This window comes from Hirundo rustica, chromosome 2 (assembly GCF_015227805.2).
Source record: "Hirundo rustica isolate bHirRus1 chromosome 2, bHirRus1.pri.v3, whole genome shotgun sequence".
NCBI lineage: Eukaryota > Metazoa > Chordata > Aves > Passeriformes > Hirundinidae > Hirundo > Hirundo rustica.
Window position 1 is genome coordinate 67,039,526 of NC_053451.1, and position 24,339 is coordinate 67,063,864.

Genomic DNA, 24,339 nt, shown 5'->3' on the forward strand with positions numbered 1-24,339 from the left:
GGGAAGCGGCGCGGGAAGCGGGAAGCGGCGCTCCGGTCGCCGCGGTGATGGCGTGGCGCGCGGCCCCGCCCCCGCCGCGCTGAGGGGAGGCCGAAGCGCGCGCGCGTTACCGCCGCTGCCCGAGGTGCGTGGGGCAGACCCCAGGACTGGCCCGGCCCGGCCAAGCCAGGGCTGCTGCCCCAGAACCCCCGCCGCTGCCGAGTTACTGCTTGGGCAGCTGCCCGCTGCCTTCCGCAGTTCCGGGCATCCTGCGGAACGAACAGTATCTGCTTTTCCCCAGCTGCCCCCGGCTGCTGTGGGGAAAGAAGGCGGCGGCGGTGGTGGTGGTGGCTCCGGAGGGCAGCCCGGCTGTCGTTGGCCCGGGCTCCGAGCGCGGCGGCTCCTCTCCCTGCTGGGCTCTGAGCGGCGCCGTCTGTAAGTAGCAGCCGTGGTCTGTGCTAGGTGGTTGTAAAAGTCCGTGTGGCTGTTGGGTTAGCCAGCCTGGCAAGAACAGGGCAGCTGCTGCTGCTGCTGAGAAGGCAAAGCAAGGTTTGAAATGAACCTGTAGCCGCGTCGGAGCCGGTCTGTCCTCCCAGGCACCCTGCCATAGGTTAAGAGGACAAAACCTCAAGCTGCACCAGGGGAGTTCAAGGTTGGACATGAGGTGAATTTTCTACACAGAATGGGTGATGAGGCGTTGGAATGCGCTGCCAAGGGGAGTGGTGGAGTCACCGTCGCTGCAAGTGCTTAAGGAAAAGATTGAACATGGTGCTGAGTGCTGTGGTGTAGTTGACAAGGGGATATTCGGTCGTAGGTTGGACATGATGATCTCGGAGGTCTTTTCTAACCTATATGATTCTGTGATCAAAGTATTCCTTTACTGCGTTCTCCAGTAAGTCGTGTTATGCCTGTTATAGGGCGCTGAACACACCTGGTGGGTCTCGGGAGTTTTCAGTGCATGTGCTTTTGCCAACGTGCGTATCTTTATTTAACTATAGCATCAAAATAGTCAGCTAGATTCTCACTGGTGTTCACAGTGGTATTTAGCTTATCGTAGTGAAAACGTTGGATAATGATTGTTCAGGAAGAGGGTCCTCAGGCAGCAACCCTCCAGAGCTTCTCAAAGTGTTTTTCTCGGTTGAAAAAAAAAAAAGTTAATGTCATACTGAGAAGCGTCACTTGCTTGCGTCTAATGTAGTGGGTGGTTTTTCATAATGACATTTCACTTAATTGTTTTGATTCTTGCAGTTGTTTCTTCAGGGGGCTCATCTCAAAGTATAGCTTAAAAAAGCTTTGCAAAGTGGAAGAAAATGTCGCATAAAAGCTCTAAGGTAATCAAGAGAGTAAACGTTTCTAGCTCCTTGGAATCTGAGGATATCAGCTTGGAAACCACAGTACCAACTGATGATGTCTCCTCCTCTGAAGAGAAAGAAGGTACTGTAAAAATCACTAAGCAGCTGATTGAACGGAAGGAGTTGCTCCATAATCTTCAGTTGCTTAAAATAGAATTATCGCAAAAAAACTTGATGATTGACAACTTGAAAGTTGAGTACTTGACCAAGGTAAGTAATGTTTCTCCTTTGATTGTAGAATCTTCTCTTGATTTTGGTGCTTTTAGAGCATGATAGAAACTTCTGAAAAGAATTTCTTTGAATTGCATGATGGAGATCTACTTAATTGATTTAGGAGTTTTCTTGGTGTGTTTTGTTTGTGTTCTTTAATGAGAAAAAGGGGAAACAAAGATGGGGAAAACTTAGCTGACTTGTTCAAGTAATTTTACTTATAAATAAGTAAATAATATAAATAAGTAAGGGAGGATCTAATTAGTTTTACCTTTCCTAAATACAAAGGAAAAACACCTGTGTTCTTTCAGAAAAGATGAAGTTTTGTCACTCGTGTTAGTAGCATAACAGGGTTTTGAACCTGAACTTGTGGAGTACTAGAAAAGATGATCTGAATACTCTTCAGTGCTTTGTTAATGAAGATAGGGATAGAATATATCAACATGCTAACAGTAGATTTTGTTGTGTACAGCTTGCACGAAGATGCATGAAATGTAAGAAAGGTGTAAACACATCACCACATTTGTGTGCAGTTCATTTTTACAACATACTATATGCTAACTGGTTTTTATTGGCTTTCTGCTCTGAGTTTTAGCCTACTTTGAAATTAGTTGAGCAAATAGCTATTTGGCTGAAAAAGACCCATTTAAAAACTAAGCCTTTTTTTATTTTTAGCTCATTGGGACAAAGTCCATATCATATTCTGTGAAGCCCTAGGTTAGACAGCCATTATTGCACTGCCCAATGCACAGCATTGGGATCTTCATATTTTTATTTCAACTTGATCTTTTTGTAAAATACTTTCTTTAATTAATATGGTAACTTCTGTTTTATTCTCACTCACATTCTTTATATTTAGATTGAGGAGCTAGAGGAGAAGCTTAATGATGCAGTCCATCAAAAACAGCTGTTGTCTCTACGACTGGATAGTCAGTTGGCATTACAGCAAGAAGATGCCAGGTATGGAAGTAAAATTAAGAACTTCATCTTTAACAAATTTGTGAATTAATTTGAATTTGTGTCAATAAGTTATTAACAGAAACAGATGATTATTAGTTGCAGGAATAGGATTTGTTTTGCAGATTATATTAGTATTTTCATTCTAAAAGTTGAATTTACATAATTAATTTACACATAAGTAAATTTGAATTCAACTCTCTCAGGCTGAAGTTTGTGGGTTTGGTTTTATGTTACCTAATTCAAAATTTAGTAGGAAGATGTAGTAAAAGTGTGCTTAAAACCAATAAAGAGCAAAAGGACTAGGCAGAGGTGACAGAATTTCCATCAATTTAAACAGAATTTTTGATAACTGCAGCATAGAAGACTTGGGAAAGGTAAGTTCATAATGTTTAGCTTTTCCGATTAGTACTTCTTACTTGTCAGAAATGCTTTGGTTGATGATGTAGAAACTCACTTTCCATGTTGTTTTTCTGAAATATTTGCAGTTAACTTGAAAAATAGACTGGCTGCCAGGCTTCTCTAAACAGCCTTGTCAATTGAGTATCTCCACAGCTGTGAAGGAACAGCATTACTTACATAGTGTCATGTTAAAGTAGAGCTTGTGGGATGTGACTACTTCCAAGTCCTTTTCTGAAGAAAGGCCAGAACAGATTTAGGGATGTGGAGCTAGACCTGAGATTAGTTCCAGTGAAGCCTTTCAATTGAGAGCAGCTTATTGTCAGAAAAACACTTGTCATTCTGTATGCTGAGATGCAACAGCGTGGAATATTTTTATGCTGGCCATACTTGAGTTATCTGAGGAGTGCTTAGTAAAAATGTGCTCATGTGCAAACTGTTTTTAATAGGCGTAAAAAAGTTAAACCACTTTTCCCAATCTTTTCTGTAGTTTTCTTGTCAGTCTTTTACTTCAGTTTTTATCCTTCTGTAATAGAATTGTACACACCATGGAGTATGTCCTTGTGTGACGGCTTTGCTGACCTCTGACTTACTGTTACTTGTACCCTACCAGTAGGGTAGATGTTGCCATATAGTACTAGTTAGTATGTTTTGATTCCTTTTTAATTAATGCAGAAATGACCATGTTTTAAAGCGTGATTAGTTGTCTTTGATTTAAATAAAATAAACACTTCTTGTCATTAACTGATGGCAGTTTCTCTTGCTGTGTGAAACCTTATCCCTGATGATAATAGTAGTTGATGCTGTTTTAAGGATGCAAGTAAGGCTGTTTGTTCTATTGTAGTAGTGGTTGGTTTGTGCTGTTTGTTTTAGTAAAGGGCAACTTTGTACGTTAGGGGTTAGAAAATTCAGGGTTGGTGTATGACTGTGGATGTGCTGAAACATGTAAGACCCGAGTTCAAGTGATTTACCAGCTCCTTGGAATTTGCATGGAAATAGATTCTGCTTTTTTAACCTTTTAATTGGTAAATTAGTTCATAAATTCAAGTCAGCATGTGTGGAGATTGTCTGTTCTCACATTCAGCTTTGTACTGTCAATGACTATAAAGTTCCTGGCTTTTTATAAATATTGTATCTAATATGGCTATTTAACCATGGTGGTATACATTCTGGCACTAATTACCTAATCTTTGTAAATTTTTCCCTCTACAAAATGAGCAGAGCTCACTTCTTTGCCAGGGTATTGTGAAGCTTTGTGACTTGTGTTACTCACTACCTGATACCTTGTTTTCAAATCCATCTTGAAGGAAACATCAAGCTCTAATGAAGCAAGAAATGGAAACTATTTTATTGAGACAGAAGCAACTGGAGGAGACAAATCATCAGTTGAGAGAGAGGGCTGGAGATATCCGTCGTAGCTTACGAGACTTGGAATTAACAGATGAATGCTATGAGAAGCTAAAGTCCCTTCCTGAAGATCAGCTTTCTATCCCTGAATATATTTCAGTAAGTATTGGGTTTTGTACTGCTTTAACCTGTATCTTGGGTCTGGCTGGGTTGACTTGATAGCAGTCTGACTCTTGCTGTGCTTCTCCCTGGTGGCTAAAACAGTGTTTTGGCTATTGCTGGACGGTGCTTGCACAACATCAAGGCTTTCTTTTTTTCCCCATTCTGCGTCCCCCTGCCCCAGCAAGCTCTGAATAGTGATGAGATTGATGGGGGACACGGGTGGACTGCTGACCCCAATTGGCCAAAGGAATATTCCATATTATAGAAAGTTATATTCAGCAGCATAAATAGAAGGTAGAGGAAGAAGGAGGAGGTGGGAGGTGATGGCTTCCCAAGGTGCTTATTACTCAGGGACTGACAGGATATCGGTTTCCCCAGTTTCCGGAAGGTGATGAGTTCTTTGCTTTTTCTTTTTTCCTGTTTAAGCTTACGTCTCTTTCCTTCAGGAATTGTTTAGAAAACTTGACATCTGAGTTTTCTTGGTTTTTGTTGGGGAGGATGAAGCCAGAAAGCCCTATAAATATGACTGCTTAGATTCTGAGAATCTAAAAGTGAGATAGAATTGAAAGCAAGTTTTGACGTTTGAGATGTCCTAGCTAGTGTATGTCTGGGAAAACAGTTATATGGCCAGCTGGAGGTTACCTGCAGATAGACCCAGAGGTCAAATGGAATGTTCTGTCTCACCCCCAATGTATGGTTCATCCCACACCTGTAACCCTCCCCTGAAGTATCAGGTATCTGTAACCCCATTGGCCCAAGCCCTGTTCCAGCCCACCTTGAAGCCCCCTGATAAGGGGGCTGAGAAAGTGGGTTGGTCTCTTAGACCCTCTTACCTCCTGGGCTCTCTTTGCATGGCACTTTGCCCCAAGGATCTTCCTCTTGGAATGTCCTCTCCCTTCCCCCACTCCCTAGGCCTTGCCACGAGTTGCGCCTGGCAACTCAAAGCAAGGCCTCACATCCTTTATAATAAACCTCATCTTCTAAAACCCAACTTCAGAGATCTTGCATCCGCTTTCATCCATACCGTCCTGGAGTCCAGCGAAGCAATATCTACAGGTTTTGTTCATTCTTCTCACTTTCTCCTGCTCCCAGGAGAGACAGCAAGTGGGTGCGCAACCATATAGGCTGCTGGGCAGGCTCAGTCCATCACAAGCTGTAAATTATGGCGGGCTGTGGCTTTTTTCATCTCCAACTAGAAACAAAGGACCTTCAGAGTCAGATGTGTTTCTGGATCAGTCTGTTCTGACTGGGTTCCAGTAAAGAGAGGAACCTTTTAACCTCTAATGCTGATTTCTTGAAAGAAAGTAGAACTGCTGATGTGTTTTAAGGAGGTTAAGCAGATGGGATGTTACAATTAAAATGTGAGCATACGTTGATGATATGAAATACAGCAGGCTGAAAAAAGGGAATTTGAAACTTGATTTGCCAGAACCGCAAGCTGGGATTGCTCTTGCAAACATCCTTTACTTTTATGCTTTCCGTATGTCCCTTTCCTATTTGACTGAACACGGAAGACAAAGTGTACCTTAAAGTATACTTTAAGATTAATTTTCTTGATTTAAGATGTTTGTTACTGATGGTTTGTGGATATTTGGAAAGACCACAGTGTACTCTTGTTTGCAATGAAAAGCCTGTGGGATGTGTCCAGAGCATCCCAGCTGACTTATGAGAATTAAGAAGATTTAGACGTATAAACCTTAATTCACCAAAATATTAGCATTGTACTTACCTACAGAGCTTGTTATTAAGGAAGCTGTAAATAGTACAATGTTAAAAACTTTAGTATATTTGTTGAGGTATAAACGCTACATAAGTTAATTCTCCAGATCAAAGTCATGCTTTACTGTGCTCTAAATATGTACAGAGATTGTCACCTTTATCTAAAGGATGTTCTTGTGAACATATTTTAAGAAGCTGTCCTTCTGAAAGTGCTAGGAAAATCATAAGGCTCTGTGGGATAAACAAGGACATGTAGCTTGGGTACTATTAGGTTATCACTCCCTAGCTGTCTGCTGTACCCACTGCTCCCTGCAAAAGTGTTTGACGGGGTTTTGTTGATGCCTTCACCATGGTCAAACAAAATGGATTTTTAACAGCAACTGAAATCCATGTCAGTGGATCTATTGAAATTGATGTGCAAGAAGTTCAGGACTTCAGGAATTGATTGACAGTCAGTACAAAAGACTCTGTAGCCAGGCAGGATAGATACCAGGAGTTAGTAACTTTGTTAGCTGCTTTAAGTGAAGCTGTCAGAGCACAATTTAGATTTAATTTGTGACTAGAAAATGGCTGTCAAAAAGATGTGAAGTAGGAGAGATGAGTAATAGCCACCTTCTACCCTTAACCTTCTGTTCTTTTACTCTTGTGTTCAACCAGTAAATGGTATTTTTATCTGTGACAAAAACTCTTCTACCTAAATGTTCAGTGAAGCTTCTTTCTTCTTTACACATTACTTTTGCTTTTGAAGGAATGATTTTTAGACCTTTTCTTTTTCTGGGTAAGGCATTCTAATGACATTGTAGTGAAGTACTGTTTTCTGCTTTTTTTAACTTCTTTTAGCAGGGTATTAATGTGAACCTAAAGGTATTAGTTAAGTTTGGTGGTTGTTTATCATTACTTCAAGTTATACAGCTGATACAGATGCTGGGAGGGTACAGAACTGTTTTGCACGTCCTGTCTCTGCATCCATTTGGCTCCCAAAGGCTGAGTAAAGGACTTTAAAGGGAATGCTGTTTCGTGCTTTGCTTGTCTAAGGAGAAATTATGCATATCTAGGCAATCAAAATTTCTGACTCCAGATCTATATGCAGACTAATAATATAGCCCACTGATACTAGGGTAAAATTTTCCTTGGTGAGAAAGACAACTTGAACAAGAAGTTTTCAGACTCTTTTTTTCCTATTTATCAGTTATAAAATACTGCCTTGGTATTCTCCAGGATGGAAGTAAACATGTACATGAAACTTGGTGTAGTGGACAAACAGCAGGAATAACTTAAATGCAGATTTTGTATATAGAGATACTGTAAGTTTAAAACACTGGAATGAAAGCAAATGTGAGATGTTCTTCACTGTTCTTCCACAAAGGGGTGCAATAGTGACATAGTAGAGCAAAGCCTACGTAATGTTTAATGCTAATGATGACAACTGAAAAAATGTATTTTACACATCTTTCTCTTAAAATCATACTTTTTTGTTTTGAACTTATATGTAAAAAAATCAGATTTTGTTTGGTCATTGCTATGATGTTTATAGAAACAGTATATGTGAGATTTGAAAATACTTCAGGGTGTTAAATGGTTCAGCTGCCAAGCACCAGTTCAGTTGGTTTAGTAAAGTGAACCCTCTTGTGTATTCCACTGTAAAAAATAATTCCAGCAATTTTTTAAAAATTTGATTTTGCAAGTTTTGTTTGATTTTAATTGCCGTATCTTTTAGGCATATCATTTTGCTAACTGCCGCTCAGTTGCTGTTTGTTTAAGAAGGCAGTTAACTGATGCAACTGCTTTCACAGAACTTCATTTAACAGAAGCCTACCGTTTCAGCTTCTACACCCACTCATTTTTCTTAATTCTAGTTTTCCATGAAAAGTGATGGGCACAGGCTGAGTTTTTTAAAAATTGCCTAGAAAGTGGTAACTGTTTACAACATATCAGTATAATTTTGTGATTTTTAAGGTACGCAGTTGTTTCTGAATTCCCTTTTAGAGTAAGTTTTGTTTCAGCTGTATTGCATTTGCAAGAGGCAGTGTGTGCTTTGGCTGCTGGGTTACATTAATGTTTATTGGCTATCAAACCAGCTAAACAGCAACAACAGTTGAACTGCTATAACCTCACCCCCATCTGCTGCATTCATTTGCACTTTCTTATTACCATGCAATGATCTTTTCTTGGGAAGGCTCTGTAAATACATTTATCCTTGATACCTGTATCACATGTAATCTTGGTTTCTACTGGGAAATCTGTTTTAAGGTTGTTATGTTTTGGGAAATAATTGTGGTGCGATAGCACAAGTTTCCTAGGAATATTGTGGTTGAATTACAAGAACTTACTGGAAAAGCAAGGTGTAGTTTTAAAAAAAACCACAATGTTTTAAATGGTTATTAGGTAGTGATAATCAAGGTTACTTTTTTCTTAAGAAATGACTAATTGAATCATCAGATGCTACGGTTAAAAATACTAATCTTTCAGTCATGTTTGCCTTATCATCTAAAGTATACTACACCTGTGTTTACTTTGCAAATTTCTATGGCTTCCGTGTTTTTTAGAATTGTATGCTGTCAACTGTGAAATATACCTGGAACTTTTCTTTGTCCTCTGCTGTTCACAGGTATCAAAACAGAGATCTGTCTTCCTTCAGCATGAAAGTGCAGTACAGCTTTCTGTTGAATGCTTACTTAGTCTGCGCTTTTGTGTCTGTATTTCTTCTTTAATCATATATCAAAGAAAGCTTTAGGGATGGAGGGCATGCAATAGCTTTTGCATGAAAACAGTGCCTACTTATTTATCCTTTTCACACACACCCCCAAATGCAACATTTTAAGGTATCAAGTTAATCTGGGAATAATAACCTCTGTGTACGTGTATGTGGGTGTATATCAAAAAAGCTCTTCTTTGTTTTGTCTCTTTTTGTTTTTACATACTGACTTTGTGGTTTTACTATTGTATTTTCTAGTCTTTTTCTCTTGATCAGAAGAGTTCTGAAAAAGTTTTATGAGTGTGAGACTTACTTGCCTGAGACAATGCTTGTGACTAGTGTAGGGGAAGAGAGAGGATTTTTTTTGTCCTGTTAGAAGGTTGGATTTTTTTTTTTTTTTTTGTGTGTGTGTGTGTGTGTGTGTGCTAATTTAGCAGAGTCAGGCCTTTCAGAACCTTAGTTTCCTGATGCAGTTGAATCCATACACCAGCATGTTACTGCTGAAGGTGTGTGTGGAGGGGGTGTCATGGTTCTTCCTGGTTGTGTGCTTGCTCTTGCATTTTTCTTGGTGCAAATTCAGCACACTGAGCTGGCAGAAAACAAAACAAAACAAATCTCTCAATTTCTACACACACCATAAAAATTTATATTGACTTGGGGGGAGATAGCAAGTGAAGTTGGTTATTACTGAATAGGTTTTTGATTTGTTTGGTGTTTTGTTTATTTGGGGGGGGGGGTTTTCCTCCTTTTGCACTGTTAATCAAATAGGCTCAAGGTTTGGCACAAGGAAGTGTGTGGGGCTGTGTGTCCATTAGCAACTGTATTTTTTTGATTGGTCAGCCTGCGTGGAAGCTGCCTTAGTTATAAGTAATATAATCTTTACCTTTATGGTATGCCCTAGAAATAATTTGGTAAATTATTGTCATAAAATGTTGAGCTGATGTGCTGTAGGTTTGTAGTTTTGCAATTGCAATTTTGCTAGTTTCAACTTTGAGTATCTGTCTTGTTTTTTTAGGTCCAATTCTATGAAGTAGTCCATTCCTTAAAAAGAGAGCTAAGTGATCTACAGATGAAAAAGGAGAGTCTAACAGAAGAACTAAGTGGGTACAGATCCCAGCTGAAGAGTCTGACAGAGGTCTGTGTTCCTTAGTTACCTCAGTTCAGAAACTGTGAATATGTATATTGTGAAAATCTCATTCTCCAAATCATTATTCATATATAAGATATAAAAGCTTTTTTGCTGTATAAAAATTACTGTGGGGAGGGAGGGAGAGAGGAAATAAGCTCTATATAGCCTTGGATAACAGCTAACTTTATGTTATGGCTACCCTGCAAGATTTGTTCATGACACTGTTCAGGGTGGTCTCTTACCAGCTGTGTTGTGCTTTCTGAGGGCAAGATTTCAAGGTGGGGATGCTGCACAGGAGATCTGCCCTGAGCAGCTGAAGACGCCGTGATGGTTCAGTGCATAGTTTTTGAGATGGGAAAGTCTTGGTAGTAGTTTGCTTCACCTTTTGTTTTAATGTTATAAAACGTATTTTTAAAATTTCTCTGGAGTTGCATCTTCTCTGTTTTGCTTTCCAATTCTTTGTATTTTAATTTTCATATACAAAAGTAAAAGATAATTTGATTTCAGGTAAGGTATAAGCACCACCAGTAGAGAAACTAACTATATACATATTTTTAATTTTTATTTTTAAAGAGCTAAGGAATTGAAATAGTATAAGGAGCATGTTTTTTCTGATGTATTTACCAATATTTATATTATTCTTGGTACATACATAGCTAGGGTGATTTGTATTTTAGCTTAGTTCTGCATAGACCTGGAGTTGGGACAACAGTTTAAGGTATTCAAAGTGCATTTATCCAGGTCATGGCTCATAGACTTACATGACACTGTCATTTTACCATTTCCGAGTATGTGTTTTAGTTACTGCCTTTTTTTCACTGTGAAATTTGCTTGCAGAATAATCAGGTGTCAGGAGAAATTCTTGATACAAGTTTATCTTGTGAAATTCATGTACTTTCATTTCTCATTCTGATTGAATTAGAGAAAGTAGTCAATAAAATTTCTGCATTTATGTGCTTCAGAATTATTCTGTATCACAGTCTCTCGTCATAATTGAGATTAAACGAATCCTGTTAATTTTTGTCTTGCATAAGCATTTTCCTTCATTGTACATTTAACGTGCTTTGTTTTAATAAAGTTGTAGAGGATTTTAGCCTTTGAGATTTGACTGGCATCTCTTAACTTCCACTGAAGCAAATTAACAAGATAGTCGATAGCAATAATTAAAGTTGTGCTAGAAACAATGTTTTTGGGACATTGACCTTTCTTTGATACAGACTTAATTTTGTTCTTTTTGCACCGCATGGTGGCGCTATCCACCTTTCCCACTGACCTATTTTTCAAAGTTTAAAATGTGCTGTGCTTTTCTTTTATGGAGAGGCTTAAGGGTCTCTGTGGTTTGATTCTGGCGAGTTAAAGTTTTGCCCTGTGACTTGCTGAGTGTCACTGTAACAGGGTACCTCAGCAAATAAGGTTAGAGGAGCATCATAAAGATGTGAAGGTACTTCAGGATCACTGATGTGCTTGGTGTGCGGGAGCTGACATACCTATACATCTCTTGCAGTTTATGAAAAAGTGATTTCAAGGTGTAATGCTGGGGTAATTCTTTTGAATTCTTCATGAATTCAAAAAATTCTTCAAATTTTTTTGCAAGGAGATTTATCAATAGGAAATAAGTTTTGTTCAGAGCTTCACCTAAGCTCTTATACTCTTTTACTAGATTTTTTTTTTTTTTGTATTCCAGTACTTCTTGTTTTTCCAGGTACATGAAATATAACTGCTGAAGTTTCTTGCCTGTTATTTAATAATTAATACTCTGCAAATCCTTCTTCTGGGTTTCCATCTAGTATTCCGTAAATTTTAAGTTTTCTTTAGTCATTGCAACATTTCTGTTCTTTGTGTAATTTTATCAACGTAATCTGTTCTGAGTTTAAAACTTCTTTAGGAAGCTAGTAGTACAGAAGTTTGAAATACAGTCATCAGTGAAATTGAGACAATTGGGTTTTGGGTTTTTCTTTTGTGAGAATAAGCTACTTCCTACAGTAAGCATTCCTTCATTTTTCTACTCTTGCAGACAATTAAAGCTCTTTCTTAATGATTTTCTTCCTTCTTTTCAGGGCATAGAAAGGAACAAAAAAGTAGGCCAAATCTTGGGGGAGGAGGATTTGGTTGGCTTTTCTGGTTGTTTGTGGCTGACACTACATTTGAGCAGGTTTTATACATGTTCACCCCAAAATGAAGTAATAAGAAGTATGAGGCAGTTTGTTCTAGACTCCTAGGAAAGATTATCTAGCCAACCAAGAATTGAAAAGTTTGAAGGAAAATTTGAACTTGTATTAGTAGGTTAAGTCAACTTTAGGAACATTTAAGTGTGAAACGAGTTCAAGTAAGACAACCACGCTGACTCTAAAACTTCATAAACTTCTCTTGGTGTGCTGCTGCTCGTAGCCCTTAAAGGCTGCTGAATCTGTAACACAGACCCAGTAGGGTAGGGGGCTGTTTCTGAGTAGGGAGCTGTTTCTGACAACTAGTAGCAGAAAATGGCTTGTGAAGACTGATTTCTAGCACTGGAATGTGGTCTGATAATGTATTTGTTCTGCTGCTTTCTGTTTTTAAAGTGGTCAGTGTAAGTGGTTGTGCTCTACAGCTAAATTAGTGGCTCTTTGTCTATAGTTGTTGCATCTGTATTTTAGATCAGTGCAGTTCCTCTGGTTCCAGGTACAGCAGCCACTGCCTGGAGGAAGCGGTGGAACCGGTGAAAGCCATGTTCTTGTACTACTGACAGACTTGTTACTAAATGTATGGTACAGGCTTGTTTTAGTCCTCCCTTTACAGTGCTCAGTACTTCAAGTATAAATAATGTTGGCATAGCCAGCTTTGGAGGTAAAGATAGAGGAGGAAGTCCAACTATAGTGGTGTACTACCAGGAGCTTCCCAGAAATAAAACCAGCTTCTGATGTGTGCATTCCCATACTGAACATCAGTTTACTATTTTCAGAGTTGTTTGTTTCCAAAGTGGTTAGAACGTCCCTCAAACAGATGTAATTTACTACTAGTGGGTTTCTCTCAAGGCTGGGAGAGTGTCTGGGAAGGAAATCCTGCTTTTCTTTATACCTCCAGAAGATTAAGTATTGCTTTCTTCTTCTGGCTGGGAGTTTCTTGGCAATGTTTTCCTGGAATTTGGTATTGATACAATTTTATCAGGGCTCCCTTTCCTTCAGTTATTTTTTTATATAAAGTTGCTTTCAGGATTTACAATAAAATTTATAGTATGAAAGTATCTGAAAGCTGTGTTTATCCTAAAGACAAAGCTGGTTATGTGTAGGACAAAGATCTTTTCTAAAACTTCGTCTCTGAATCAGGATTAGTAACTGTCAGGTTTTGCTAGACATAACTAACAATTTTCTCTGTGATAATGTTTTCCAGCTGGAGGGAAAACATATCTATAGTCTTCAAAGAGTAAACTAAGCTTTTGTACTCAAAGGATCACTTGGCACTAGATGTGTCTGAATATTAGAAAACTGAGGCTGTTGTTGCTCCTCCAAAAGGACTGAGCTCCCTGCGGTTTCTCCTAAAGTTTGCATATCTGTAAAGACTGCACTCTAGAACCCTTCCCCAGCCCCCTGACACTGCTTCTTTCAAGAAGTGCCTTGATCTTTTGGTCTTCACAACTCTCTTGAGACAGATGAGGTCTTGGTCTTAGGTGATATGTGTGCCTAGCTTTTTTTTTTTTTTTTTGCTATTGTCAACATTATTCAGGGGAACAGCTGCAAAGATAATACTCTACCAGTAACTGTAAGCTTGAGCAGCAGTTTAATATTTCCAAGACTTAAGGAAAATTCATGTCTATGACAGTTCCCTTTTCTATCTAATACCTTTCTACTCCTTCAATACAAAGCTATGCCTCGCATTGACTGCTCGCTGTGGTTCAGAAGTACGAGATGGTTTAATTATACTGCTCGAGGATCCTTCTCGCCTGAAAATGTTTCACTGAAAATTCTAGTGAGCTCAGATCCAGAGAAATAAACTTTTTATTCCTCCACTTTCTTTTGCTCTAGAAGCACTTATTCCAAAGCTTTTCTTTGATATGTTCCTTGCAGAGTTTCTCTACTTTGGGGTAGCTCAACATTTTTGTTTGTAGTGGCAAATAGTGACCTATCTACAATCAGATTACCGATTTCCCATCTACAAGCAGAGCACCAATTTCATAGCAAGTTACTGAAGAGATGTCTTATTTATCCAATTATGTATAGCTTCTTCCTGACATTTGGGCTGCTGCGCTCCAATAAATAATGTATTGACCAGTAATTTTTGAATACAGGGTATGTAAACAATGAAGCAAAATGTCATCTTTACAAAGAAGCAGCACCTCATCCAAATAACTGTAGGGAATTTTCACATCACAATAGTACAGTAGCTTTACATTTGTCTAGGACCTTTAGGGTATGAACAAAGTGCTGGCTTTTATAAATGATTCTTCAAAGATGAAGATCTTTGAAAAAAAAGAAAGCTTTTAAAAAGCAAGATCACTTTCTTTCATAGGCTTATTTGTAGATGGTGTAAAGAAGTTGTGCTTCTACTGCTTGATTGGCTGATTAATCTATTCCCTGCATTTCTGTTTGTCTTCTTATCTCCAAAGGCTTTTTGAAGCATCAGCTAATGCCTGTTATGTATTATGTGTCACTAACTTCGTTCCAAAAGTATGTCACCTGGATTCTGCACTTGAAATTCAGACAGGTGTTTATTTCAGTGACTACTATAAACTGCTGCTCATTCCAGATTGAGGATAGTGGTGAAGATTAATATCATTGAGCTGAGGTCTGCCATTAGATCTTTAGTTTCTCTGTCAGTTTGGGGTTTTAAGTGGCGCAGATCAGGCAAGCTGAGAATCTTCTCACTCGAAGCATCATCTGTGGACAGCGTTTGTAAGCCAAGCGAAAGCACTTCTTAGCTGACTCATGCCTCGTAGAAACCACCTGGTACTGCTTAATACTGGGTTTCTAGGCAGCTCTATTGAGAATTTCTTTAGACAGTGTTACCTATATGTCTCACACAGGTCAAGTTTGGTTTTTCATTTGTTTTAACCATCTTGTTAGTCTGAGTTTCTGCTCTCTGCAGAAGCAAAAATTAGCAAGAGGCTGAAGAAAGGCCATGAGGTGTTTAGAATATTATGGCCATCATATTTAGTGCAAGAAAGTTCTGTTTGTCCTTTATTATTTTCAGGTTTGTGGGCTTACTTAAGCTAATATCATTTATTGGTATTATTTCCAGGACCTCATTCTCTCTTTGTAAGAGCTCTGTATCTTGATTCTTCTAAAAGCCCTTTTTTTTGGCTGCAGCAGGACAAAGCTGTTCATCAAGATGTTCAAGCTGTCTTTTGAAGATAAATGGAAAGATAAAGTTGTTCCATTGCAGAGATCTTAGATCAGTTCAGCATATATGGACATTGTTAGAAATGAAATTAATTTCATCACATGCAAAGCAAGGCTTCTGCCTAAGCACAGGCAGCTTGCTTGTATGTCTTTAAGAGGTATTCCTATGGAAGTCCTGAAGCTTGTGTGTGTGCTACCTGGGGATGTGCATACCACATAGGGGTTTTGTGTGTCAGCCAATTTACAGCTCAGACTGTGTATCAGCTTGCTTTGTCATGCTTCTTCATGTGTTTAAAATACTACTTTGATGCCTTAAGATTAGGTAGAAGAAAAGCAGTGTCCTGTGCAGTATAATTAGTGTTCCTTCGGGAATAATATTAAATCTTAATTTAAAAAAAAAATTACAAACCCCTGTAATTAGGTAGCTCTTAGTATCACTTTTCCAAAGCAGAATTTAACTTTCCTTCTCTGGAATTGCTGTATTGTTACATGACATTACCATGACATTAATAACTGATATAATAAATATAATTCAAAAGAAAGTATAGGTCCCAGGTATTAGAAGGAACTGATTTTGCAAATAGTTAGCTATTCTGTTAATTTTGGTTTTAAAACTGTTTATGACCACTGTTTCCAGAGTTAACCAATTTAATTTTATTCTTTTAGTATACTTTTATCTTCTAGCTGCCATATAGATAACACTGTAGGAGCTTCAGTAGCCTACTTAGTGAAGGGTGTGTGAATTCCAGCATGGTATTAGCAGCAGAATGCCATGGGATATCCACAGAAGAATTGTATTCTAAACATAATCTTTCAATTTACACTTAGAAGTTAAGTCCTTACCAATATTTCCTGTTGCAAGATGAGTCATATTTGCACTGCATAACAGGGTACTTGCACTATTATGTTACATACTTGAAATTTTATCTAACTTGTACACAACACCTTCTAAAAATATCTGACAGACTACCATTATAATAATGCCATCTTTATAAATAATGACATATAAACTGATTAAAGAAAAAGGTGTTTTATAGTGTTAGTTTGCTTAACGTATATACATTAATTAGGGTAAGCATAAACCATATATACCAGTATGTGTGAGGATGAATAGCAATCACGTCTTTTCATGATGTATTATTAATGGTATGATGGTATTTTTAATCTGATGGTATACCCTGTAGAATCCTTATAAAAACCTCTGGGTGTTGTGACTTTTGTGATTTGTGACCTGAAGCGATTCTAGTAAAAGTGAAGATAAGTAAGTATGTGAAATATAAAACAAAAAATTCTTTTTAATCAACAGATTAGTTACAATATAGCTAGTATATTGAGGAGCTTTTCTGTAGTGACTTACAAGTATTTAGTTGTGTTTTTTCAGGAAGGCTTTCTGTCAGACTTTCAGCTGATGATGTCTGTGAAGTTTACCAGTGTCCTTCTGTCATATACTCCATATATGCTGTTGCCCTGAACTTCCCTTGTCTATTAATAAGAGGCTAGACAGTTATCCTCCTATAACTGTAAAAAGCATAGCTTTCAGCAGTGTTCAAAAATTATGCACTCATACAGTGTCTTTTCCTGCAAAATAAACATCATCTGCAGTTGCTAAATGCTTGGTTTAGTAATGACATCTTAAGGCTGTGCTCACCTTCAGTTAATAATATTGTGATGTCCACTCATATAACCAGATCTAATAATTGTTTATCAAGCATCCATTATTGAGCTTGCTATCAATCACAGCAGTAAAAAACTGAACTCAGCAGTATTCTGGGAAGTAGGACATGGAAAAAAAATCTAGATGCCTGGGGGTATTCTCAATTTTTAACAAACTCTTTTGTCCATCAGCTTTACCTTGTAGAGGTGAATGAGCGTTATTATTTTGGTCATTCTTTTGAATAAATTGCTAAGTAGTATGGTATTGAAGACAATACTGAAATACAATAAGTTTGTGAAAAAAGGACCTATGTAGTAGAAAACTGAAAAATGGAATCTAGATTGGAGATTAAGGTATGAAAGTCTGCTATTGCCGTGGAGAGTTGGAAAGAGTGAGTGTGACTAGGTAATCTGTTGATCTTCAAAAGGAATACCTAGTATTTTAAAAGACTAATACTCTCTGTGTGTTCTCTTGCTTTACTTTTGTCGTTTTAGTTTCCTGAATAATCTGTAAAAGTATGTGAGAGGAGGAAAAAGAAGGGAAAATGGAAATTAATGCTGATGGAACATTAAGTAATTTTTTTTTTTTTTTTCCACCAAAGCTTTCCATGGTATGCTTCAGCAAACACAGATTACTAGATATAACAGCTACAATTTAGGAATAACTGGCTGAAATCTTTCAGATAATGACAGATGTTGCTAAACTTGCTGAACAAACCATCCTCTTTCTTTCTTTTTTTTTCAAATTAACTAGCAAGTATCTACACAAATATCTTCAGTTGTTTGAAACTGTTGTAATGGTGGTGTAACTTTTCACGCTCCTAGGATAGGTTTGCAGACAACCAGCTGTATACATGAGGCTTACTGGTCTTGGAAGTTGTGCTAATGGACAAATGCATTGGAAAAAATAGGTACATTTAATCAAGTATTTGTAATAAGATAAAAATAAGTTGAGTATCGATAGAGCTGGTTACTTTGTGATATGCTAAATTTCCAAATATTGAGACAAATGAAAGTATTACCACCTGAATATTCCTAAGAGGTTTTCACAAAACTTAGTTGGTGATTACTTTAAATAAATATCAGTGCAGCTTTGATAATTTCAAAATGTCTCACTTCCTAGAGCTATGAAGATGAGAGGAGATGTCGGTCAGAGCTTGAGGTCAGATGCCAGCGTTTAACACTGGAACTGGCTGATACCAAGCAGTTGATTCAGCAAGGTGATTACAGACAACAGAACTATGATAAAGTAAAATGGTAAGTATCTCTATAATTCAAGTGTTTAACTAACATACAGATGTTAATAAAGATCAGCCTTGATTGACCAGAGTTCTTAGTTTTATTTTTGACCTACACACACCACAGATGTTTTTCCTTACCTCATACACTAATGGTTCAATTACCTCCTTTAGTATATAGCAGACATAAAATGAACGACATTCTGAAAACCAATCCATCAAATTATCTTCCTAAAAGTTTATATTTTCAGATTTACTGTGTTTTCAAGAAAGCCTAGCAGTCTTGTTGCAGCTAAGGAAGTGGGAGCTGTTGATGGCAAGCATCTTGGAACAAGTACTCCTTTTTTATTTGTAGTTTAAAAGCAATGATCTAAACAAAAGACCCTATGCTCTACTCTGTGCTGCTTACAGAATTGGTTAGGAGGGAGGGCCTTGGGAATTAATATTTACAACTTAAGATATCCTTGAAACCATATATTTGAAAGGACTGTTTTGAGAACTCAGGCAGATAATCTTAGGATTACCTTAGTGAATTGATTTAACTGCAGGAAGTTCCAGTGTCTAGCTTTTTTAAAATACAGATTGTACTGTTATAGCCAATGTTTTGACTATCCATCTTGCAAAAAGCAATTGCAAATAGTGAAAATAGACTTCTTGTAAATATACCCATAGATGTATACTTCACAGTCCAACTTCCAAATAGCTTTTTCAGTGTGCTCGCAAGTACAAGAAATCTGGTCTTTGGCACATTTATTGAGAAAGGGATTCAAAAATGGGGATTATGAATGGAAAAGACCCTGTCAGCTCCTTACTTGTTTATAGGGAATGAACTCAGGTGTAGTTACTGACACAAGTTACTTTGCCTGCTAAGTTATTTGAAGGTGAATATGTCTTCTGGATTCACAGCATTTTTGGTTCACAGCTATATGTAGAAAAACAACCTTGGAATCTCTCTGGCATCTTGTTGCAGATAGGATGGATTGGTGCTATGGTCTGCTTCCTACATGCAACTGCATCTTAATAAGTGGATTGTAATAACTTTCTTGTGAATGGCCCCAGTGTTTAACAGTGTGCGTTTAAAATAGTCTTGAGTTGAGAAAAACATGAATGAACGTGCCAAAAACTGTATTTGAGAGAGTAGGTTGTATTCAGCGGGGTAGGCACAGACGAAGGGGAGGGGAGAGATCTGTTGGCATAACTGCATGAGGATATTTGGGAGCACTGCAGGAGTAAATCACTTCCAGACTTGTTTCTGCCTTTAAAAAACACTTTGTCAAATCTAGTTCTGCTGTGTTACAAGTTATCTCAGTTGTAAAGCAATGCTATGCTTAGTATAATACTGGTTAGCTTTTTTCTAAACTGCAAGCTCATACAGGCTCATTCATTTCACTGTTCTGAGAAGGTGAGAGTGGAGACGTAGTGATGCTTCTTTGTGCATGCAGAAAGCACTTTTGCTCAGGACACGAGCACAGTTTTTGCAGCTGTGTCATGTATATTTTAAACATGACAACCTACTTTAGTATCAAGGCTGTATGGAGGGGAGGGTACCTACGGAGAACATTGCTTTCTGCTCTGTTAGGAAGATGGTTGCTAAGAGAAGAAATGTATAGCCCAAAGTTACATTAAAGAAGAAAAACCAGAGGAGAATGAAATAATTTAGGATGGGAGTTTGTATATTGTAGAATTTTCTTTGTTCCTGAGTATTTAAATAATCCTCAATTGTTTTATATAAAATGATGCTGTTGCAGGTGTTAATAACTATAAAAGGTTAAGATTATTACCAATTTTTCTGTGAATGGCTGGTTGGAAGAAGTCAGTGTTGTGAACTGGAAGAAGGCTGAGAAATTAAAAAGGAGCAGGAATTTTGTTCATTACACTTTATGCATCTAATAGTTTAACTTTGCTTTCACAGTGAACGTGATGTATTTGAGCATGAATTGTTACAACTCAGAAGAAACTATGAAATACTGGAGGTGTCATACAAAACACAAACTGAAGAAAGAAATGACTTAGCAAAAGAGGTAAACATAAAGTTCTTACCTTACTAATTGTGTATTTCTTCATCTCAGGAATTTGATTCTTTGTCCAATCAAGTTTGTCAGGATCATGGAATAATTTAATTAGAATGGTCTCAAGAGACCAGCTGCTCCAACCTGCCCATGCAGTGCAGGGCAAGATTAGATCAAGTCACTCAGGGTTTTGTCAAGTTGTAATGTCTCCAATAATGGAGATGCCACAGCCTTTTGGACAATCTGTTCCAGTGTTTGTCTGCCCTCTTGTGAAAATGCATTTGTAAAAACTAATCAGTTGTTACAGCTTTTTTCTGTTGCATCTTGTCCTGTCACTATGTATGGCCAAGATTCTGGCTATTTTTATGTGTTCTGCTTGGATAGGTGAAGATAGCAATAGTATTTTCCCCATTTCTTCATAAGATTTCTCTTCTGAAGCCTGAAAAAATTTCCAAGTATTTCTCTTAACCCCTTGTATATCATATACTGTAGTTCATGACCATCTTGGTAGCACTCTCCTGGTCCTGCTTCAGTATGTTAATACATATCTTTAGGACATATATGTCATAGAATATAGCACTCCAAATATAGTCTCACGAGTGTGGAACATGGGATAATAATTTTCTTTAACCCACTGTCTATGTTGTTGCTAATACAGTCTTGTAGCCGCTTGGCCTTCTTTGCTGTCAGGGCACATTTCTGTCCCGTGTTGAGTTTGTTCAATTTATGTTTATCTGTCTGATCCGTATTTTGCCAGTTTTTCCATCGAGCTGTTATGAGAGGTGGCTGAAGGCCACGGAAAAGGTCAAGTAGATGACATGGGCAGTGGTCCCCCCATCCACAGAGATAACATTTTTGTCAGATTTGCTAGGTTCGGCCTTGGTAAATTCCCGCTAGTTTTTCCGTCACCTTCTCATTCATATGTATGGATATAGCTTCCAGGGGAATTTACTTCATAATCCTTGCAGGGAATGAGATTAGATTTACCAAACCGAGTGCTCCTCCTTGAAGAAGGATTCTGGTAATCTGAAGCCTTGATCACTTGCTATGATCCTTCAAATGGCTGGTCAGCCTCACAGCAACATAGGCTCTCTCCCTCGACACTGGTCAAGTGCTTCCCATTTTTTTCTAGGCGTTATATACATGCCATTTTCCTAGGTGTGTGACTTAGAAGGCTGAAGCAAAGTCAGACTGAACTCTTCCAATAAGCTCAGGAACCTGGGGGGCCCCAGGGGAAAATTTATCGGTGGAAGATGAATGCTGTGAGTATGCTTGATATGGTTTAACCCTATCTGGTAACTAGGCCCCACACAGCTGTTTGCCCATCCCAGTGGGATGGAGGAGAGAATTGGAAGAGTAAAAGTCAAGAAGACTCATGGGCTGAGACAGAAACAGTTTAATAGGCAAAGCAAAAGCTGCGCACACAAGCAAAGCAAGTCAAGGAATTCATTCCCCGCTTCCCATGGTCAGGCAAGTGTTCAGCCGGGGAGGCAGAGCCCTGCAAGAATAGTATGGAAGATCTTTGTGTGTTAACGCTTTAGCAGCTGAATAAAATAGATGGACTGCTCCTGATAGTATTCAGGAGAGATGGTGTTCCTTACTGTCTGTGTAAATAACAGTGTTACAGATAAAACAGTGGCTAAAACTGCCACTTTAAAGACAGCATTGGTCTGCCTAGTTTTACGGGTAGCTGTAGAGATCTGAGTTTCTATTAGAAATACCTTTTTGGTATCAGTCTGAAGCCTTTGTTAGTCTATTAATTCTTCAGTCTGGCATTGTAAGAGGACACCAAGAGTCAGGTTTGTTCCCAGCACACAACAATGGCCAAAAAAGTACTGTCCTGTACATCATGTTTGTACATACACATGAAGTACTGCAGAGTAGCAGCAACAATGGCATTAACTTTTTACTAAATTAATCAGAGTGAATAAAAGTAGCACTACTTTAAACTAAAATACTGCTTCAAACTGTGTATTAACTAAATCTCCTGGAAGGTTTATGCTGGTTTTTGTGTATACTGATACAGTATCAAGTCCTGGATTGGAAGAGCATCCAGTTGGAAGTTTTTAAATGGTACTTCTTCCAGAGCAGGAGTATTCATAGGAGCAGTAACTGCTTGCTTTCTTTGTGTAGTAGTCCATGATGTCTGTTCGCTATGTACAGACTTAAAACATGTTGCTTGGAGAGAGACCATGTTTACCTTTTTTCTTAAATCAAGTATAGAACAGGCATTTATACCTTACCCTGAGTATGGTGCTCAGCAAGTGTGTTGTTGGAGAGCAGCATGCCTCTAAGAGCGCTGTTTGTATATAAACTGCTATTTGTTTAACTTCCTGCTTCATGTCTTTGCCTCCTTAAGTAACCTTTAGTCCTTCTATGACTTAGAAAAGGTGAATTCTGTCTAAATCATGTGCATGATGTCTTTATAGCTATAGGAGACATGTTTCTGGTAAGTTATTAATTTATCATTCTTTGAACTTGATAGGTGAAATCCTCACAAGCGTAAATGGAAAAATTCTTTAAGGGGGTGAAACTGTGTTTTGTTATAATGATTTCGGAGTTGCATCACCTTGCACCCTTATGCAGTCTGGCTGTTCTCTAACTGTGTTCACCTTGAATGGGTGGAGACTACTCAGTCTCACACTACTTCTTTGTGTAGGGAACATGGCTGATCTGATGACCAAGGGGTTCTCAACATATTTTTGTTCCTACTTTGGCATCAGTTCAGCCTTCTGAGCAGCACCAGCTCTTTGCCCTTGGGGGAGGCCTGGAGCATTGCCTTGTCCACAACAGTCATGCCTTACATCAGCCCCAGAACTATCAGTTTTACCATTTCGTTATGGAGCAGTAATCACCCTGGTGCCCTTAAATGTTTCACTGCTGTCCCTGAGAATGTTTTAGTCAGTATGACAGGTTGGCACTAAGATTCTCCATCAGTATTTTTGACATAGCACTATTCAGTACAACTGCTATGCAGTACTTCAGAACTGTTTAGATGCTGATGTAGATGAAAGGACCTCTTTCTTCAGGCACCGACTACTGGAAATAAATAATGACAACTCATAAAATTGTAATGTTAATAAAGTCTTTTTTTCAGCTTAAAGCTTCATCAACTTACTTAAACTAAAGTGTGAATAGAATCTTTTGATTCAGGTGATTTCACAGAAGACAGTTAAAATTAAATTGCAAGTAGGTTAAGTACCTATCTTGAAATTCGTGTTAAAGTGTTCTTTTTAATACCTTTTATAGCTGGCAACCGTACAACAATCCCTCAACTTGTTGCAAAAAGATAAAGATTATCTTAATCGCCAGAACATGGAGCTTAGTGTTCGCTGTGCACATGAAGAAGATCGTCTTGAAAGACTACAGATTCAGCTAGAGGATGCCAAAAAAGCTAGGGAAGAAATGTATGAAAAATATGTTGCATCCAGGCAAGTTCTTGTCTGTTCACTTCTGTCAGTAGACAAGTTATTTAACTGTTTTCTCTTGTTTCTTGCACAAATCCCATTTAATTTATTTTATTTTTCAGAAGGCTAGCCCATATTTACGGAACTAGAAGCAGAACACTTTTGTTGGGTCATAATACGTATCACAAAGACTTTTTTTTAAACCTTTATAAGACCATAGTAGTGGAAGTAAACTTTCAGCATTGGGAGTTTATGGCAATTATTCGTGTAGGTTTACTCTTAATTATAAAGCAAACTTTTTGTTTTCAATGTAGATCCATAAATCTTGTGTCCTGTATCACTAAGAGGAAGTACGCTAATATGACTCTCTTGAAAGACAACTAAAAAATTGTTACCTAAATGAAAATAGAAGGGCATTCTTGAAATGATCAGTTATGGAGCTCCAGCCCATATCAGAAGAGTTTTAAATGTTATTTTTCCTTTCAATGCAGTCACTCAAAGTTTTTAAAATTTGTATTGCATGTTTATCTTTCAGAACTATGTTCCCCCAGAATGTCTGTATTTTAAATAAAATTTTGAGTCTTACTTTGTAATGGTGTTTTAAGAAATCATGTTTTTTTTAAGATAAACCTCTTTATTCTGTAAAAGATCTTCATACAGCATTTGCTACAGTGTGGCGCAGTTGAGGAAGGAGAAGAAATAAGTTTACTTTTATCTTGAAGGGTCAACTGAAATACAGTGTCTCAATAAAAAGAAAACCTGGAAAGTTTT

The 24,339-nt window shown here is 38.0% G+C and overlaps 1 protein-coding gene across 6 annotated transcripts in view; it reads left to right on the forward strand.

Moving 5' to 3' along the window:
* Positions 1-24,339, forward strand: part of PIBF1 (progesterone immunomodulatory binding factor 1) — a 106,826-nt gene that overhangs the window by 547 nt on the left and 81,940 nt on the right. For 3 of the 6 annotated variants that reach the window (XM_040090293.2, XM_040090320.2, XM_040090338.2), the window contains exons 2-8: positions 1,228-1,541; positions 2,401-2,501; positions 4,205-4,403; positions 9,836-9,955; positions 18,038-18,171; positions 20,065-20,173; positions 23,411-23,592. In XM_040090293.2, the coding sequence (XP_039946227.1) occupies positions 1,290-1,541; positions 2,401-2,501; positions 4,205-4,403; positions 9,836-9,955; positions 18,038-18,171; positions 20,065-20,173; positions 23,411-23,592 (1,097 nt within the window). In that variant the 5' untranslated portion in view covers positions 1,228-1,289. Of the gene's footprint in view, positions 1-129; positions 415-808; positions 872-1,227; positions 1,542-2,400; positions 2,502-4,204; positions 4,404-9,835; positions 9,956-18,037; positions 18,172-20,064; positions 20,174-23,410; positions 23,593-24,339 lie in introns of those variants that run through there. The other 3 variants (XM_040090302.2, XM_040090311.2, XM_040090329.2) reach the window with 3 other exon arrangements.